The 19,165-nt window shown below is 66.3% G+C and overlaps 1 protein-coding gene across 6 annotated transcripts in view; it reads left to right on the top strand.

The window, feature by feature from the left end:
• Nucleotides 1-5,687: 5,687 nt before the first annotated feature.
• Nucleotides 5,688-19,165, top strand: part of MTA1 (metastasis associated 1) — a 33,506-nt gene continuing 20,028 nt past the window's right edge. For all 6 annotated transcript variants that reach the window (XM_027957490.3, XM_042235639.2, XM_042235641.2 and 3 more), the window contains exons 1-2: nucleotides 5,688-5,913; nucleotides 18,693-18,760. In XM_027957490.3, coding sequence (XP_027813291.1) covers nucleotides 5,886-5,913; nucleotides 18,693-18,760 — 96 coding nt within the window. In that variant the 5' untranslated portion in view covers nucleotides 5,688-5,885. The remainder of the gene's footprint in view (nucleotides 5,914-18,692; nucleotides 18,761-19,165) is intronic.

The raw sequence follows: 19,165 nt of genomic DNA on the forward strand, positions 1-19,165 counted from the left end.
CCAGCAGCGGTGGGTGGCCTGGGAGGGCGTGAGGCTCCAGCAGCTCCCCTTCCGGGCCTGCTTCACGGACAGCTGTCGGCAGCCCAGGTGGAAGGGGTCTGAGCTGGGGAGCCTGGCCCCTGAGGCGACTGGGCACCTGCCTGCCCGCTCACGGGCTACAGTCCATAGGGTCGCAAGAGTTGGATGCGACTGAGGCAGCTGAGCAGGCGTGCACGCGGGCAGTGTGTGGAGCCGTGGGGGGGGCCACTCTCGCAGCAGGGTGGAGGTTTGGATGTTTGAACTGCTTGGTGCTGGCTCCACCCAGCCCAGGAGTACCCGGTCCTGGGCAGGCCCACAGGGAGGCGAGGTGATGTGGAGGCCAGAGGCCACAGGGGCCAGGGCAGCTCCCACACAGAGGGAGGCTTCCTGGAGGAGGTGGCGCTGTCCCTTCTCTGCACAGGGAGCGCGTAGGTGGACGAGGGCCCCGGAGGAAGGGTGGGCAGAGGCCTGGGGTAGCTGTGAGGAGCTGGCCCTGGCCTGCCATGGTGTCTGCCTTTGCCTCAAGCTCGGGGGTGGACAGGAGGCTTCTGAGCTGCAGGTGACAGTGACATGGGGCTGCATTTGGGGAGACCAGGCTGGCAGCAATGGGAGGTGGGAGAAGGGGAGCAAGGAGGGGGTCACAGGAGCCCGGCCCCAGGGCGGCAGGAGGCTGGCATTGGGCGGGTCATCTCCTGCACTTGGTGACTAACTGACAGCTAGGGGCTGATGGGGGCAGTGGGTTGGAGGGGGGCTTTGGGCAAAACGAGGTGGTCCACCCCACCCCCAGGCCCAGGATGTGGGTAGTTCCCGAGTTCTGGCCTCGCTTGCTCAGAGAGCCGGCTGCTGAGATGAACCTAGCTGCCCATCCCAGCCTCCTGCTCTGCTTTATCTTAAGGCTCAGCACAGGTTCCTCCTCCAGGAAGCCGTCCAAGATCACACAGCTAGCCCCCCCAGGCCGCACTCTCTGAGGTCCCCTGAGTGTACTCTTGTTCTAGGCCTGTGGATTTCTCGGAATCCCCAGGGTGCGTGGAAGGGCCCAGGGACTGTGGGCATGGTGAGTGAGAGTATGGTGGAGTGTCGGGAGAGGAGTGGAGTGAGGTCTGGACAGGGCCCCGGGGGCCTCATGACTTTCTCCTCCTCCTCAAGGACCTCTGATAAAGTGGGGGGCAGGTGTCAGGGGCCAGAACCTGCTCTGGGCCACTCTCCATGCCGGCTGGGAGGGCTCCCTCCAGCCCAAGCTGAAGTGTCGGCAGTTAAGACAGAGGTGGCAAGTGCTGTGAGTCCTTTGCCCCAGAGGCCGCAGAGGACCCCACGTCTTCACTGAAGACCTGGGCCTTGCTGGGCTCTCCCGGCCACGTCTCCTGGTCTCGCCTGGGGGTTCTCCATAGGCCACGGTCGGTGGTGTGGGTCCAGCCTTGGGCTGGCCGGCCCGCTGCCCTGCAAGCGGTTTCAGGGCCTCTTCTTTGCACCAGTCTCCCCCTGACCACCCGGTGCTCCCCACCACAGCAGCAGCAGCAGCAGCCGTGGGGGGCCTCATGGGGACCAGCAGGCAGCCTGTGGCCCTCAGTCGTGCCTGGAGCCTGGGGGCAGCTGACGGTGCCTGGAGACGGCTTTGTTGTCACCCTGGGTGTGTGGGTCTCCTCTTGCCGCCCTAACAAGATTCCGCAAGCTTGGTGTCTTCATGCAAATTCATGGACGTTAGATTCTATAGAAAGCCGGAATGGACCTCACTCAGCTAAAAGTGGGGTGTGGGCAGGGCTGCCTTCCTCCTGGAGGCTCCAGCCTTTCCAGCTTCTTAGAAGCTGCCCACTTCCCTTGGCTCTCGGCCCCTTCCTCCGTCTTCAGAGCCGCAGAGGAGCCCCGTTCTTCCGCCTCTTCCTCCACCTTCAAGGACCCGTGAAGATGTCGGGCCACCTGAATGACCCAGGATATCACTTCAAGGTCACCTGGTTAGCCACCGTAACTCCTCCCTTGCCGTGTAGCCCAGTATGGTCGCAGGTTTGGGGGAAAATGTTGACATCTTTAAGGGAGGGGCACTCTGCCTTCCACAGGGGCCCCTGGCACTGAGTGGGTGGGGGCTGGGGATTGCTAAACATCTCAGGCGCACTGGACAGCCCCTCACTGCTGAGAACGATCAGGCCCCAAATAGCACCAGGGGCCTGTCTGGGAACCCCCGGAAGAGAGGAGAGAGAGCCTAAGGGAGCCTGGCAGCCTGGATGAGAGGAGGCGGCCTGGGAGCAGACAGGTCAGGCAGCACCCTCTGGTTGGGACGCCATCCGTCACCGCTGACAGTGGGCAGTGCAGGGTGCCTTTACTCCACTTCCCTCCCTGAAGGCACCTCCCCAGACTCACAGGGACACCCCCAGGCAGAGAGGATGCCCCTGCACTGCGTGCCCCCCTTGCACCCTGGCACCCGTCTGTGCTCGAGGGTCAGGGGGACTCAGAGCAGGAGCAGAGGCCGCTCTGAACACCCCAAACAGTAAGGGGTGCACCCAGCCGAGTTTGCAGGGCGCAGGCCCCCGGGCCAGCAGGGTACCTGAGCCGTGTGGCCTCCCAAGGGCTGCAGACACTCAGTGCCCAGTGTTGCCCGTTGAGAAAAATGACTTCATTGGCTTTGCGAGAATACTTGCTCACTATTCAGCAATAAAATAAAATAAAAAAATCTCGCCTACAATTTCATCACCGAGGGGAACGCTGTTAACGTCAGGTGAGGGTGGTTCCGACAGTTCTAAGGGCCCAGGCAGAGAAGTGAGGGTACATGGAACCACAGAATGACTGCAGAATTCTTTCAAATTTTTAAAAATTTACGGGGAAACACGGTGCTGAAATTAGATGAACGCGTCTGCATCCGAAGTTCACAAGATTCTCTCGACTATTTTTAGAAATTACAGCAAACGTTGAGAGCCGGGTGTTGACTGGGTTTGTGCGACGCCCGTCTGCCTGCTGCTGGGTTTTGGACGGTGAGGGGCGCTGGCAGCTCTGTGCCTGTGCCCTGGCCAGTGCCCCCGTGCCCTGCCATCCACGGCCCCTGCTCCTGGGCGGCGAGCTCCCCAGCCAGCACTCCCCTGCCTTCGTCTTCGTTACAGCCTTATTGGCTGCCCTGAAGGTCAGCTTTCACATTTTTAAAGAGCCTTATTTCTCAGGTTCTTCTAGGTTCAAAAGTGCTTGCCCAAGGCCTTTAGACTCTCACGGCGGCTCCCAAGGGCGCCTGTTCACCAGTGCCCCCACTGTGCTCCGACCCTCATCGCTCTCGTCTTCAAGGCCTCAGCTGTCCTGTCTAGCATCTCTTCCCTGCTCCCCACTGGACGGCACCCTCTGCAGGCCGGGGCAGGATTCTTTGGTAAAGTGTTCTCGGCCTCCTGACTTGGTCTTCAGGTCTCAAACGTTGCTGCGGAGAACAGGGCCAGCTTCTGTCCTTGCTGCGCGTGACACGGTTTTTCTGAAGAGCATCTCTCTCATCTCTGAGGCTGAGTGAGCAGGCGAGGTCGGCTCCGTGCGGCTCGCCCCGCTGTGGTCCTGGGGGCTCCCAGGTGATGCTGGGGAGAGCGGCCTGTGGTGGGTCTTCTGAGCCTTTTTCTAACCGTGCCTCCTGCGCCCTGTGCCCCCCCACCGGGGCCGCTGGCCTCCACGTGCTGCTGCCCCCATCCCTTGGCAAGTGGCCGCCAGGGCCAAAGGTCAGCTCAGGTCACCCGGAGCCCTGCAGGCCCTGCACAGGGACGCTGCCCTGTCCAGTGGCCTCTGGACCTTTCCCCCCACCGTTAGGCTCCCATGGGCCCCTCCCTCACCAGTGTCCCTGCCTCTCTAAACAAACAGCGCCCCCGCCGTGAGCGCTTGCCCCCTGACCCTTCTCGCCACTTTGTCTTCAAGGCCTGAACTGTTATAACCCTTCCCTGCTTGCTGCTGGACAGACTGCCCCTCCCCGCCCCCAGCATCTAAAGTGTGTGGCTTTGAAGTGGGTGCTTAGCAAGTGAGTGACGAAACGGCTGTTCTAATTGCTTGGTCTCGCCCCAGACCACCTCTAGGCCTGCCCGGGTTAGTCACTGCCACCCCGGGCCCCGCTTCCTGTCCTGGCAGCGGCGGGACCCTGGCCTGCCGCCTCGGCTCACATCTGCTCTTGCTCTGCTGTCTTGTCAGCCTAACAGCCTAACGTCTGACCTCGGATTGCGGGGCTCCTGTGGAGGCGACTCCGTCGCCCCTCGCCCCCGCTCCCCACTCTTTCTGCGGCCCTTGTGGTCTGGGACAGGGCCGCCCCGTCCCACGTGGCACGCCCTCGGGGCTCCTTCCTGAACATCTCCTTTTCCACTAAATGCAAGAATTTTGAAGTCTTCTGCAAGGTGCCTGGGGCCTGTCGCCATGCCTCTGAGCTGGTGTGAGGTCTGGGCCCTGCCTGCAACCCCCCTTGTTGGTCTGGAGAGGGGAAAGCAGTGTGAAGCCGGCAGAGGAGCGGGGCTTAGCAGACGTCGCTCTGCTTTGGGAGGGGGAGACCTGGAACCCAGCAGCGTGCCTGAGACTTCCAGGGAGAGGCAGCCCTGTCCGCCACTCGCCCCCATCCCCCACCGTGGCTGGAGGAAGGCAGCCTCCGCCCTTCGGTGCTTCTCCCCGCGGCAGGCGGGGTGCTGCAGGTGGATGCCACTCTCAGGGAGACAGGAGCAGGCGCTTTGCAGACGGGAAATGTGGGGCTCTGTGCTGCCTGGGCATTGATCCGTGGTTTCTACTGTTTGGTCAGCTTGTTGGGTGCTGGTGGATGGAGGCTTCATGGTACAGCTTCGCTGTCCAGAGGAGGAGACGCAGCTCACTGAGTTAGGATGGGCTGTGGGGAGGGGGACGTTCCTGTCCTCCCCTTAGGGGGGCCTGCCTGAATGGCCTCAGCGCTGAGCTCCTGCCTTCTAGCCGCCCTCAGTCTCCACGACGTGCGGGGCCTGGGGCCTGTCCTGGGCTCTGTCCCCTCGCGTCCCACAGGGATGTCCCCAGGCAGATGAGGCAGTCACCCTGGGGCCCTCACCTCCCTCCTCTGGCCCCCGAGCAGCGGGCTGGTCCAAAAGCCCCACTGGGCCCGCTACTGGCCAGCCGGGCCGCCCCCTCCACCCTCCGCTTTCTCCTGCGGGCAGTGCCCGGGCCACCGCCATCCTCAGACTTAAGCCCACACAGCGTGCCAGGTCCTGCCGGGCTTGCGGAGGGCAGGCCGGTGCCTCACCCACGGCCCTTCCACCTCGCTGTCCTCGCACGGACCGCCAGCCGCGCCGCCGGACCCCCGCCAGGCCCCCAACACCGCCCCCCGCCCCCACCATCCGCGTCGGGGCCCCCCCTACCCCCCGCCCCGCTCCCGGGCGGGGCCTCCCAGAGGGTACCCTGGGCACGGCCACCCGGCCCCTTGGCCGGTCTCTCGGGCCGCAGCCCAGGGCGGAGGTGCCCGCGCGGAGGTGGGATGGGGGCCCGCCGCCGTCCGGGCGGGGCCGCGGGGCAGGGCCGGGGGCAGGGACAAAGACCCCGGGGCCGGGCGCGGGCGGCGGGCGCTCGCGGGCGGCGGGGGCCGGGCGCGGGCGGCGGGGGCGCGGGGCGCGCGGGCGGCGGCGCCGGGGGCGCGCGGCGCGGGGCGGGGCGCCCGGGAAGCGGCCCCGCGGGGGGCGCGGCGGCGCCCAGGCCCCTCCCTCGCGCGGCCCCTCCTCTTCCTCTCCCGCCCGCCCGCGGCCTCGGTCCCTGCGCGGCCTCGGCGGCCTCGGCGGCGGCGGCGGCGGCCGAGCAGCGCGGCCCCTTTAAACCGCCCGCCCCCGCGCCCGCGCCCGCGCCGCGCCGCGTCCTCCCGGCCGCCCGCGCCGAGCCCCGCGCCCGCCCGGCCCAGCCCGCGGCCCCCGCCGCCGCCGCCGGACATGGCCGCCAACATGTACAGGGTCGGAGGTAAGGCCGCCGCCTGTCCGCCGCCGCCGCCGCCGCCGCCTTTATGCGCCGCGGCCGGGCCTCCGCCGGGCCCCCGCCCGGACCCCCGCCCCGGGCCCCGGACCCCCGCCCCGGGCCCCCCGGACTCCCGGCCCCCGGCCCGGCCCCGCCGTCTCTGCCCACCGCCCCCCCCCCCCGGCCGGCCTCGGTCCCAAACCGCCGCCCCGGGCCTCGCCATCCCCCGGCCGCTCTGCACCCCGCGCCGCGGCGCCCGCCCGCCCGCTCCCCGTTTCCCGCCCCCGCCCCCGCCCCCCAGTCCGGTCCCCTCCCCCGCCCCGCCCCTCCCCCACTGCAGGCCGGCCTGCCGGGGCATCCCCCCTCCCCCCGGCCGCCCGCACCCCTCGTCTGCACCGCACCCCGTCTCCTCCCCCCTCCATCGTTTCTGAGCGGCCTGCCCTCCACCCCCACCCCGGCCCGGCCACGCTCACTGCGGCCCGAAAGGGCCCCTGGGGCCGCCCCGCTGGAGCCGGCGGGGACAGGGGCCGAGCGGGGGAGGTGAGGGGGGGCTGTGCCCACCTGTTGGGGGCGGCCTGTGGTCTGTGAGGAGCTGTGGGGGATGCCAGCACCCTTCTGTGCGGGGGCCTGGCCTGAGCCCCGCGCCCCCAGCGGAGCGGAGCACGTGGTGCAGGAGGCCCGGCTGCCCTCCGGGGGTGGGGGGCTCCGGGGCCCAGGGATGAGGAGGGCCCACGGTGTGCCGGGGGTGGGGTGGGGGGGGAGCTAGGGGCTCAGATCTGGGGTGCGGGCCATGTCCCCCCCTGGAGCCCAGGACCGCTGAGGGCTTGGGCCTGGAGTATGCTTAGGGGCTGTGTTCTGGGGGATTTCCTCTCCAGAGCCTTAGCAGCCTGTGGTCACCCGAGCGTGCTTTCAACACACCCCAAACTTTTTTGCTGCCTCCTATTTCCCCAGGGCGGCAGGGAGGTGCTTTGCAGGGGTGTCGATGAGCCAGGTGGTCCCTGCTTGGGATGCTGAGCGGGCCGAGGCCCTGTAGGCTCCCCTCCTGGGCTGTTCCTCCCCTCGTTGGGCCCCGGGAAGCCCCTGGCATTGGGTCTTGCCCCACTTTGTGGGGAGGGGGCTCCGGGAGAGGGCACTGCTGGTTTCCCGTGGGGTTCCCAGCTGGTCCGTGAATTCACAGGGAGGCGAGGTGCCCGCTGGCTGTCTCTGAGATCCTGAGAGGCCCGCGTGCCCAGCTTTGGTGGAGCGTGTCAGGCCTGAGAGCAGCCGTGGCCTCGCTGTCCGAGCCACTTCTGTGCGCCGTCTGCCCTGTTGCTGGCCGGCTGACCCCGAGGGCCAGGCCAGCCTCGTGACCTTGGGCACACACCCCCACCTGGGCAGTGGGCAAGCAGGACACCTGCCGGCCCGTCAGGCCCTCTCCTGCCCGCTCTGGCTCACGGGTGGTCGCGGGAATGGGGGCCTGTGCCCCCTGTAGCACAGGCCCTTGGTGGACACGTGGGGGTCGGGCTCGGCTGCAGCAGCCCTTCAGGGAGGGGCCTGTTCATTTCCCACCCTGGCCCATCCGAGCAGGAGCCGGTCACCTGGAGGGCGGTAGGAGGTCCCTGGGACCCACTCGCCCCCTCTGTGCTGGCAGCCCCCAGCCTCCCCCGCCCAGGTCCCCTGGCCGCCCTGGCAGCTCTCCTCCCGCACAGTGTCCTCTCGGACCACATTTCTGCATGCAGGCCCCCTCTTTCCCGGCGTGAGACCCCTCCGGTTGGCCCACCTTTCTGGCTTGCCTGGTGCCCCTGAGGTTTACCTGGCCAGAAGCCCCCCCCCCCGCCAGGCTTCCGCCCTAGGGCCGCGTTGGGGTGCTGAATAAATGAATGAGAGGAGGCGCCCAGCTCCTGGGTGGAGACTGGAGGGGGAGGCAGTGGGGTGCTGGGGGCCCTTCGCTGGCCCCCACTACACCTTGGCCGCCTGCCGCTCAGGGCGGGACCCCCACTGTGTGCTATCTCTGCCCCTCCCAGGCCGTGGGCACCGCAGCCTGTACTCTCGTCCCTGCTTTGACGTGTGGGCTCCAGGCCTCCTGGCTGTGCAATCGACCAGGGCCTGGCCGCACTCAGGCCTTGCTGTGCCTCAGACACCTGTGTCCCCCGCGGGTCCCGGAGGCGCTCCCGGGGCCCGAATGGAGGGCCGCTTCCCCTTGGACTCCAGGTTGGTCCCTGCTGTTCCGTCCCCCACCTCTGGACGGGATCCCAAGGCGCTGTCCCCTGGGTCCACAGGGCCTGTGGGCAGGGTGTCGGCAGGTCGGCGTCCTGTCCCGAGGAGCTGCTGGCTTGGGGTTGGGGTCGCCGTCAGGGCCTCTCAGGACCCAGATGGGCAGATTCGCGCCTCTCCCTGGGGCTGGGGCCCACTGGGCAGGCTGCCTGGCCTCGGTGCACCACAGGGACAGAACCCGGGGAAGCTGTCCGCACGCAGGACCCTCCACCAGTCACTGGATCCAGCACGAAAAAGTACAGGATGCCTGTTAGGGTTGCATTTCAGATGCAACGTGTCTTAGCATCTGTGTGTCCCCAATGCCGCATGGGAGGGACACAAGAAAGTGGTCCGCGGCACCCAGCCTCTCCCGGGCGTCCTGCGTCCTGCCTGGCAGGCTGTCCCGAGGCCCTGCCAGGGTGTCTGGGCGGGGCGAAGGCATGGCCGCAGCTTCGTGCCAACTGACCGGCTGGGCGGAGTGGGTCAGCCTGGGAGGGACCAGGCCTGGTTCTTCCCCAGGAAGTGGCCGGGCCTGGACAGAAGGCCTCTTGGGCGGCACGTGGCGGGCGAGGCCTGGATGCCGGTGGCTGGGTCAGGGTCCACGCCCCGCTGCGGGGGGCGGGGGCGTCTGCTCTGCAGGAGGGCGGCGGGTTCCTCTCTTTCTGCCCCTTCGTGAAGGCAGAGCTGCTCCATCAGGCTCCAGGACAGACGGAAGCCCCGCAGCCCGGAGCCGCGGGCGCCTCGGTCACCGGGCGGTGGGCGCCTGGGGCTGGCTCCTGTCTGCTCTCCTTTGGCCTCGTTGTGCTCGCTTGCAGAAGGTGGCGGGGCCCCCGCGCGCCGGGCCGCGTGGCGGCGCTCCCGCTGCCCCTGCTCATTCCCGCCCGTCTTCTGCTCTCTGTCGGAGACGCTTCTGCGCTTGTTTGCTTACCTTTTTACGAGGTGAGACGTTGCCAGGCGGGAAAGCTGCGCACGCTTCAGGGGCGGCAGGGACACGCTGGGGACCGTGGCGAGGGGAGCGGCCGCCTTGGGCTCTGGGCGGGAAGCGGGTGGGCCACTGTATGTGTGCACGCTTAACCTGCAGCCTGCCCCCCTGTTGGGGCTCTTCTGGGGCCTTCACACTCCTCTGAGAGGAAACTGCGGCCGTTGCCGCCTGGGGTTAATTCGCGAGGAGCTGTGGCTCAGGGAGGTCTGGGGCAGGTCCTGGGTTGGGGCTGGGCTGGGCGGTGGACGCCCTCCAGTTGGTGGTGGCTTTGCTGGGCACCTGGATGGGTGGGCATCGGTGCCGGACTCGCCAGGGCTGAGGGGGGGTTGGCCGAGGTTGGCGCAGGATCCCCTTCTGGGGCTGAAGTTGGGGTCACTATGGATTTGGCGGGCTGCCCTGGGGCCCTGGTCCAGGCCCCGCCCGTGACTCCGCAGCCTGTCTTCTCTCGAGTCTGGCGTTCTGTGCTGTCCTCTGCTTCGCGCCTCTGCTCCCCCAGCACCCCTGCCCGTCTGTCCTCGGGGGGCAGGTGGGCTGGAGTCTGATGGCAGCAGGCCCGCTTCCCTGGGTCTCCAGGGGCCCCGCGTGGACGGAGGCGGCCGCTGGCGCTGTCCTGTCGGGGGCTCGGGGTGGCGTCAGGGTTGGGGCCCTGGGGGGGCCTGGCGGCCGTGCTCCTGCCCTCCCAGGCCTTGCAGCCCTTCGGCCGCCATCCCGGCAGCCTGAGGGGACGACCTTTCCGAGCAGCAGGTCTGTCCTCCCCTGCTTCCAACTGCAGGGTCAGCTCCCAGTGCCTTGAGGCCCCCTCCTCTGGCCCTGCCCCCAGCTGGCCCCTCGCAGGCCCGGGTCCCTCCAGCTGACCCACGTGACAGTGACCGCTGGATGTGGGGGTGAGGGGTGCGGGCACAGCAAGCCCAGGGGGTCCATGCCCGGCACCCGGGGGGCAGGCCCACTGCCTCCCGCCCTCTGCAGGGTGTGTGTCCAGGCGGGCCCCCGGGCCCCTGGGGCTCTGCCTGTGGACGTCGAGCAGAGGGGCTACCCTTGAGGAGGGGGTGGTCACCCCTGAGAGGCGGCCGCATCCCGTGTGAGGGGACCAGGGTCAGCACAGGGCCACGCGGGGGGGCATGCTCCAGTGGGCACCCTGTGAGCTTAGGCCTGCGGGTCCGGGTGTGGGTCAGCGTGGGCTCCGCAGGGCCTTTTCTGGGGTCCAGGTGGGGACAGTTCTGCCCCTTCGTCCAGAGAGAGCGCAGGGCGTCTGAGCTGAGGCCTGGTGCCCGGCCCGACCCCCCGTCACCTCCATCCTCTGAACCCCTGGATGGAGGCCAGCCCCTTGGTCGTCGGCCACTTCGGCTCCGGGCAGGGCCTGGCCTCCGTCCAGGGGGTGTGTGTACGGGGGTCTGGCTGGAGAGATGGCGCGGCCACACCCGAGGGGGTGTGCCTGCCAGGCCCCGGGCCCGTGAGGCTCGGCAGGTGAATGTGGAGGCTGGCTGGGGCCTGGGGTCGGGCTCCCGCAGGCTCCCAGCTCCCGGGCTGAGCCCCTGCGCCCCCCGCGGGGTCTGTGGGTCCGGGGCTGGCGGGAGCCCGTCCCTGAGGTGCTGGTGACCCGGCCCTTCAGGGGCCGCGCCGCGTCTCTGGGGGCCTCCCTCCGTCCTGCCCTGCCTCGTCGCTCCTGGCTGCTCGCCTTTGTGAGCCTGCGGGTCCCTCAGGGTGATGCTGACCAGTGGGGCCGCGAGGGAGCATTCCCCCGGCCTTAGGACCGTGCCGTTGGAGGTGCTGTGCTTTTAGTTGGAGGTTCTGGTGTCTGAGTGGGCCCGGCGATGCCCTGAGGCGCGTCCAGGGTCCCTCCGTGCCGGCAGGCTGCAGCCGTGAACCGGTGGTGTGATACGAGCCAGGATGTGGCTGTCAGTCTTCGAGCCGAGCGCGGAGAGCAGGTGCTGTGTTGATCCCGAAAGAAAGCCTGGCCTGAGGCTGCAGGAGCCTGACTCTGGCCTTGGCCCTGACCCTGACCCTGACCCCGCCCTGGGCCAGTGGGTCAGCTCAGGAGAATTCAGCGTTAGAGATGAATTCAGAAATGCGATTACTGTGGCTAAGGGATCTTTAACATCGGAAGCTAGGTCTGCCGAAGTGCTCGCTCACACGCCCTTTGTGGTTCAGCTCTTTGGCCTGGACAGGTGTGCACAGCGGCTGCCGCACGTGCTTCCAGGTGTGTGGTCTCAACAGGCTGAGGAGGGCCCCGGCTCAGACGGCTGGCACGACCCACCGGTTTCCCTCTCGCCTTGTGGTCAGCTCCCCGTGCCCAGCCCGGCTCCGCAGCACCGAGGGGACCCTGTCGCTCCTGACACCCCCTAAAGGGTGTCACGCAGCACGTCCAGGGCTTGCCCAGGTGTGGAGATCACCTTCCTCTGCCTGCCGAGTCGGTTCTATCGGACGGACGTGTCGTGGTGGACTCAGCAGCTGTGGGACGTCGGGTCTGGAGGCCCCAGCCTGAGGGCTGGTCAGCAGCAGAGGCGGCTGCTCGCAGTTGTGGAGGCTGCAGGTCCCCAGACGCGGTCCAGGCTGCCCCCTGCAGACCTGACGTCTCGGGAGAGCCCACTTCCTGGCAGGGAGCTCTGGGGTCTCCTGTAAGGGTGCAGACGCCCCCTTCTGGGGCTCACCTTCAGCCTCTCCCAGAGGTCCTGCCTCCAGATAGCGGGCTGCCGGTTTGGGGTTTCAGCGTGACATTTGAAGGGCGCGTTCGCGTCGCTGCAGGGTCGTCTTCAGCCTCTGGTGGCTGCACGCTCCACCCTACCGTGTCACCTGTCGTGGTGAGAGTCCCGGGCTGGGAGGGCCTGGTGGGGCGGGACACCCCCAGTGCCCCGGGCCCTCCGCACCCTGGCCGGCTGGCTCTCGGGCCAGTGTCTCTGTCGAGGGTCTGACAGGCGGGCAGGGCGCCTCCCGTCTCCCCGGATCGAGGCGCGGGCACCTTTCCGCCTGCTGGTTGGCCTCCTAGCGTCTGGCCGTGTCTGCGCGCGCCCTCTGCCTGGCTCCTGAGGTCGGGAAGGAGCTCGCCAGCGAGTTGTGGCGCTTTGTTTTACGTTGTATGCTTTAGTCCTTTATCAGATCCGTGTTTTGCAAATTTTTTCCTTTACACTTTACACGTTTTGTGCATAAAATCCGCCAACCCCAAGGGCACGGAGGTCTTGCCCTGTGTTCTCTGGAGTGTTTATGGCTCCGGGCTTTGCCTGTAAGTGTGTGGCCCATCCTGACCTACTGGCATGTGCGGTGGAGGCAAAGGTCCTCGGCCTCTTCCTTGTGGGTGTGAGTGCCCTGTGGCCCGTCTCCACCTCTTACCGTTCGGACCCCCCATCTGGGGGGGTCTGGTCACAGCTGTTTGCCTCCCCGCACCGTGTGGGTCACTGTGACTTCACAGCAAGTCTGGGTCAGGTGGGACGCCTCTGATTCGTCCTTTCTCTTTCAGCTGCACTTGAGGCTCGCGAGGTCTTAGTTTCTCCAACAGGGGTCAAGCCCTGGGCAGTGACAGCGCTGAGTGCTAACCAGTGGGCGGCCAGGAAGGCCCTGGCTTCATGCCGTTTCCAGATTGCTTCATCTGTCCTGCTGTTTCGGATGCCCCATGTCAAGTGTAGAGTTGTCTTACTGATGTCTCTGTAGAAATCACTGTGGAGTTCGGTTGGGATTATGGGGAAACTGTGGCTGATACCAGCTTGGGGGAAGGTTGGCATCTTTTCCAGGGCTAGTCCCTCCTGCAGGGCCTGGCAGGCTGTGGCCCGCTGACTGCTCCTGTGACTCACGAGCTAAGAATGGTTCCTACATTTTTAAACGGTTGAGGGAAAAAAAATGAGAAGAAAACTTTAGGACGAGTGAAAATTCCGTAAAATTCCAGTCTCAGTGCCTCTAAATGAAGTCACGTCAGAACGAGCCCTGCGGGCGTGTGTGCCTGTGCCCTCGGGCTGCTGTGGGGCCTTGACGAAGTCAAGCGGCGGATGGCGAGGTCGCCTGCCCACATGTCCGCCCGCCCTGAGTCACACGCCCATGTCGTAAGGTCAGTGTCCCAGAGAGTGGAGCACTGGGCTCAGGAGGGTCCTTGCGGGGTGCGTGTGCGGGGACAGCGTGTGTGTGTGCGGGGACAGCATGTGTGCATGCGGGGACAGCGTGTGTGTGCGTGAGTCTAGCGTGTGTGTGCAGGGACAGTGTGTGCGCAGCGGACAGCGTGTGTGCATGCGGGGACAGCGTGTGTGTGCGCGAGTCTAGCGTGTGTGTGCGGGGACTGTGTGCAGCGGACAGCGTGTGTGTGGGGACAGCGTGTGTGTGCGCGAGTCTAGTGTGTGCACGCGGGGACAGCGTGTGTGTGCAGGGAGAGCATGTGTGTAGGGACAGTGTGTGTGCGGGGACAGCATGTGCACGCGGGGACAGCGTGTGTGTGCAGGGAGAGCATGTGTGTGTGCAGGGACAGCGTGTGTGTGCAGGGAGAGCATGTGTGTAGGGACAGTGTGTGTGCGGGGACAGCATGTGCATGTGGGGACAGCGTGTGTGGGGACAGCGTGCGTGTGTGCAGGGACAGCGTGTGTGTGCATGAGTCTAGCGTGTGTGTGGGGACAGAGTGTGTGTAGGGACAGCGTGTGTGTGTGCGGGGACAGCATGTGCGTGGGGACAGCATGTGTGTGCGCGAGTCTAGCGTGTGCGCGCAGGGACAGCGTGTGCGTGGGGGGACAGTGTGTGTGCACGGGGACTGTGTGCGCGGGGACAGTGTGTGTGCACGCCAGTCTAGCGTGTGCGCCCGGGGACAGCGTGTATGCAGGGACAGCGTGTGTGTGGGGACAGCGTGTGTGCGCGCAAGTCTAGCATGTGTGCGTGGGAACAGTGTGTGTGCGTGCGGACAGCATGTGTGTGGGGACAGCGTGTGCGCGTGGGGACAGCGTGTGTGGGCGGACATCGTGCGCGTGTGGACTGTGTGCACGTGGGGACTGTGTGTGTGGGGACAGCGTGTGCATGGGGACAGCATGTGTGGGCGGACATTGTGTGCGTGGGGACAGCGTGTGCGCGTGGGGGCAGCGTGTGTGTGCAGACAGCGTGTGTGTGGGGACAGCGTGTGTGGGCGGACATCGTGCGCGTGGGGACAGTGTGTGAACGTGGGGACAGTGTGTGCGCGTGGGGACAGCGTGTGTGCGTGGGGGCAGCGTGTGTGTGCAGACATCGCGTGTGTGAGGACAGCGTGTGCGCATGGGGACAGCGTGTGCATGTGGGGACAGCGTGTGTGGGCGGACATCGTGTGCGTGGGGGCAGCGTGTGCGCGTGGGGACAGTGTGTGCGCGTGGGGACAGTGTGTGCGCGTGGGGACAGCATGTGTGGGCGGACATCGTGCGCGTGGGGACAGCGTGTGCGCGTGGGGGCAGCGTGTGTGTGCAGACAGCGTGTGTGTGGGGACAGCGTGCGTGTGCCGGGACAGCCGTGGACCTTCCAGCTCAGGGAGGACCCGTCACAGCTGACCCTCCTCACCAAGTCCGTGAAGACAATGTGATGGGGCCTCCACGGATCTCTGGCCGGGCAGGAAAAGCCGGTCCTTGGCCATGACGTTCCTGCGTCGTGCTCGTGGTCAGCTTCCCAGGCTGAGGGCCCGGAGCCCTGGGGTCAGGAGCCTGGCTCTATGAAGAGTCTGCCTACAGGCACAGCCAAGATGCTCAGAGAAGTTGGGAAAACACCAGCCTGGTGGCAGTGGAAGCGGGCTCTGCTGGGACGCTGTGTCCACCCGGTCGGGCTCAGGGCGGCTGGGGGTTGTCATCCCAGGGTGTCCGCCAGGGTGCTTCGGGACAGGTGTGCGCTGGATCTGAGCCCGCCCTGCCCCGCCTGGCGCCGCGGGGAGCGGCCGGCTCCTGCTCTCACCCGTGTGTCCGTCCCCTCTTGCCCTGGGGCGGCTCAGGGGCTCCCAGGTCTCAGGCCGTCAGACGCGGGCTGACCCTCACCACCAGCCGCCCTGGCCCCGGCTCGCAGACGGCACATCGTCTGACCTCTCGGCCTCTGTGTCCACATGAGCCGGCTGGTGGAACAAACCGCTGCGTGTGAGTGTGCACACACCCACGTGCCACACACATACACGTGCCTCTTCCTGCCGCTGGCTCTGCTTTCCCAGGGAACCCTGGCGGGGGCAGGCCTGTCGCAGGTGACGGGTCAGCAGGGCGGGCCGCAGCCGGACACTGGGCAGAGTGCGCGAGCACGCCGGGCGGCTGCTCGGCAGGCGCTGTGTGCAGAACGCAGGGTCTTCCTCCTCACCCTGCCTGTGTGTCCGCCGCGAGCCGCGTCCGCCTGCGGGCTCTGCTGTCGTGAGCTCTGCGAGTCGTATCAGAAGTGGAGGCTGCGCATCTTGACTCGCCCTGCCCAGAACGGGAGGAGCGGCTCTCAACCGGTTCAAACGCGGACTGTCTCTGGACGTCAGCTTTGGTGCAGCTTTAATGAGAGTTCTCTGTGAATTCATCTGAAAAGGACGTAAAACGGCACTTTCTGCAAGTTTACGCGTTTGGTTTGGCGGTGACTGATCCTGAATCACCGACTGCTCTGCGCAGGTTCCTCCTGTTGAAAGGCGAAATGGGGCCTCCGTTCGGATCCACGTTTGCAGCGGGCATGTTTTCTGAGCTCAGGCTGCAGTGCGGGCGGTCGAGGTGTCCGGGTTTCAGAAGCCGCTCCGCCGCCTGCCTCTGAGGTGCTTTGGGTTTGCTCCTTCGCCGGCAGGACTCTGCGGACTCGGCGGAGCTGTACTCGAGCTTCAGCTTAGGATCCTTGAGGCAGCAGGATGCAGACCACGAGCAGCAGAGGAGAAAGGCCACGCTTCCTGCCCGTCTCTCCGGGGCTACAGACACTGTGACCGCACTTCGGCGTCCAGGGTGTTCCTCCCAGCCGGCCGTGTAGCCAGGGCTGGCCTGGGGCCTGCTGGGCTGACCCTTCACTGCACAGACGCTGAAAGGGGCAGAGAGGAAGCTCGGCAAGTTCGACACGAGTGTTCTCGATTCAGCTTTTGCACTGGCCGATGGATTCTGGTGCTCAGGTGCTTCCTGTGTGGAGGGACGCTGAGACCGCGGCACCGGTTGGTGTCAGCAGGGACAGGGCCCCGGGCTTTCGTGATGAAGCACGTGAACTCTGAGCCCTGCTTAAATGAATTGTTTCTCCCACCAACAGAATTTCTTAGACCAGTATTTTATCAGAAAAAGCGTATTCAGTTGTTTACTTTAGATTTCATTGGCAAAACGTTTGTGGAAATGTATCCTGTAAATAAACAAGCTAGAGGGGTCTCTTTGGTCTCGCTTCCTGTCCTGCGAGGCCTGCAGTCCTTACTGTCGGGCCCTTTACCGGAAAAGGTTCACGGTCTGTGTTCTGACGATGCCTCGTACGTTACTACTTGTTCAGACTTTGTTGGTTTTCCTCACTAGTGTCTTGCAGTTCTCAGCGTGCAGATCTCTGCGCAGGACTTCCGACCTTCAGAAGTTCGTAGGCGGTTAAGTCGATACCGCAGCCCTGAGTACTCAGTGGTACTAATTTCTTTTCCCTATCAGTGTGCTGGCTCCTGGCTCTGCGGGATTGTGGCTGCTGCCGGCGGGCCCTCTCTGGCCGTGGGAACCAGGGCTCCTCCGCACGCTGCACGGTCTCGTGGCGCGCCTTCTCCTGTGGTGCGTGGGCCTAGCCGCCCCGTGACACATGCCGGCCTCCCAGACCGAGGGTGGACCCTGCGTCCCCTGTGTTGGCCGGCAGATTCTTAACCCCTGGACCACCAGGGGCATCCTGTAGATGGTGCTTCTGATAGACTTTTGTATCCTGTGAGCTTGCTAAACCCTCCCTCGTGAGCTGCTTTCTTCTAACAAGAGAAAGCAGGTTTATGGAGCAGGCCGCCCTGGCCGCGAGCAGCTGAGGTCCTTCCAGCCCACTGAGGGGCCGGGGCGGCCCCAGCCTCACAGTGCTGGCAGCTGTTTGGTCGACCGGGAGTTTCTCTGCGGACAGCCACGTCGTCTGCACGGAGAGTGTCTCCCTCTTCCTTTCCAACCTGTACGCCTCGAGTATTTACTCTCACTGCTTGTGGAGCCGGCTAGGTCCGGTGGGTGAGCAGCAGGGGGTGGCGGGCGCCCAGTCCCGGGTCCATCAGTAAAGGCGGCGTCGCTGTAGACTTTGGAGAAGCCTGCCAGCGGGCGAGGTGTTCCTTGGACTCCTGGTTTGCGTCTGAATTTTAACCAGGAGCTGTTCAGGTGTCGTTGGCTGAGGCGGCTAGGTGGCTTTTCGTTCTCATTCCGCCGCTGTGATCCCCGGGCCGGGGGTGTGGCCCCATCCAGGCTGCTGGCCTGGCGTTGCAGAGGTTGCGCCCTGGGGTGGGGGGCTCCATGCTGTGGTCCCTGGGGTGCCAGCGGGGGTGTTGGGGCCTCCTGAGCCGCAGACCTCTCCTCCAGCGCTGCGGGGGGAGTGTGAGTGGACCTGTGGTTGGCCTTCCCTCTGTATTTGGAGGGGTTTTGGGGGGTTCTTTTTTCTTTGTGTCTCTGCTAGGCTGTTGCTTCTCAAGTCAGGTCCTTCATGGGTGTCCCTGCAGCCCCCTGCCCCCTCGTGGCTGCTCAGGGTGAGGCTGCTGGGCCCCCCCTCTCCTGCCCCGTGTTTGTGCCCACCTTGAAGCCTGCCCTCGGGAGCGCGGGGGCCCTGGGGGTGTGGCCCCCACCCCCCCGCCGCCGCCGCCGCCGCCCCGGCCCTGGTCCTGGTCCTGGTCCAGGGAGCTGGGTGCTGCCCTGGACACACGGCACCCGGGGCGTGTGGGCTGTTTCTGGTTCCTGACGTGTAGGAGCGATTCTTTCAGGTTTAAGTTGCTTATCATCTGGTTTCTTAGAGTGAGAACTTAGATGGTTGATCTGAGGCCTTGCCGTAAAAACGGCTTCACTGAACAGGCTCGCATGCGATAAAGTGCGCCCACCGCGTGGCCAGCCCCCGCCCCGCCAGCGCGGACGGTGTGACCCCTGCTGCGACCCCCCTGGGGTACTGTCCATCCGGGGTCAGCTGGGCCGTGTGCAAGCCTCAGCAGAGTCCAGCGGGGCAGCCCTCCCCTGCGGGCGCGCGGGGAGGCGAGGGCCCACGGCCGGGCTGGCAGCTGGTGGCTGTCCTGGGCCTCCTCGGGCAGGCCCCCCGATCCCACCGCAGGCCTCCCTGCGCCCACCCCAGGGTTTTGGGGAAACGAACTTCTGTGAGGGGAGTTTGCCCTGACCTGAGGCCTGGGACCCCGCTCCCCTGCGTGCCCGGTCTCCTCCCGCCCCTGCGGCAGTCCAGGACCCCGGCCAGCGCATTCGTCTTTCCAGGGAAGGTGGTGGTTTGCCAGGGCCGGGACTGGTGTGCGTGGGGTGGGGTGGGGTGTGGTCTGGCAGCCCTTCCCTGTGCTGACGTCTCTGGAGCCACACCGATCTGACCCAGGTGCCCCCCCGCACTGCGACGATGTCCCAGGGGGCGGGCTGTGGACGCCCGCCTGGAGCAGCGACCCTGCCTCAGCTCCCCCGCCCCCATGGCGAGCACCCTGGGGCAGGTGAGGGCTCCGCACGGCTGACATGCTCTCCCCCCGCCCCCTTTGCAGACTACGTCTACTTCGAGAACTCCTCCAGCAATCCGTACCTGATCCGGAGGATCGAAGAGCTCAACAAGGTAGCGTGTGCCCGTCCCTGCTGGAGCCCCCTCCTCAGGGTCTCTGCTGGCCTTGCCAAGGTGGGGGGGGGCACCCCTGACCGAGGAGTGAGAGTGAAGGATGCCCCTGCCCATCTCCCTGCCCGCCCCACACTGGCAGTGTCCTGGGTGGGGGCTCCTGAGCCCTTCCAGCCCTGGGAGCCACCCCACCTCTCCTGCAGGCCACCTGGTTGGCCGCATGGGTAGGGGTTCTGGGGGGCCGCCGAGCACGCCTCCTCCGCAGCCACCGTGGAGCCCGGTCAGCGGCCCTGGGGCCTACTGCTGCTCCCTGCTAGGTTCCTGCGGGGGTGGCTGTGGCCCCCTCCCCAGAGCAGCTCTCCAAGAAGCTCCATGTCGCCCGTGCAGGCGAGGGGCTGCCTTGTGGGG

This window comes from Ovis aries, chromosome 18 (genome assembly GCF_016772045.2).
Source record: "Ovis aries strain OAR_USU_Benz2616 breed Rambouillet chromosome 18, ARS-UI_Ramb_v3.0, whole genome shotgun sequence".
Taxonomy (NCBI): Eukaryota; Metazoa; Chordata; class Mammalia; order Artiodactyla; family Bovidae; genus Ovis; species Ovis aries.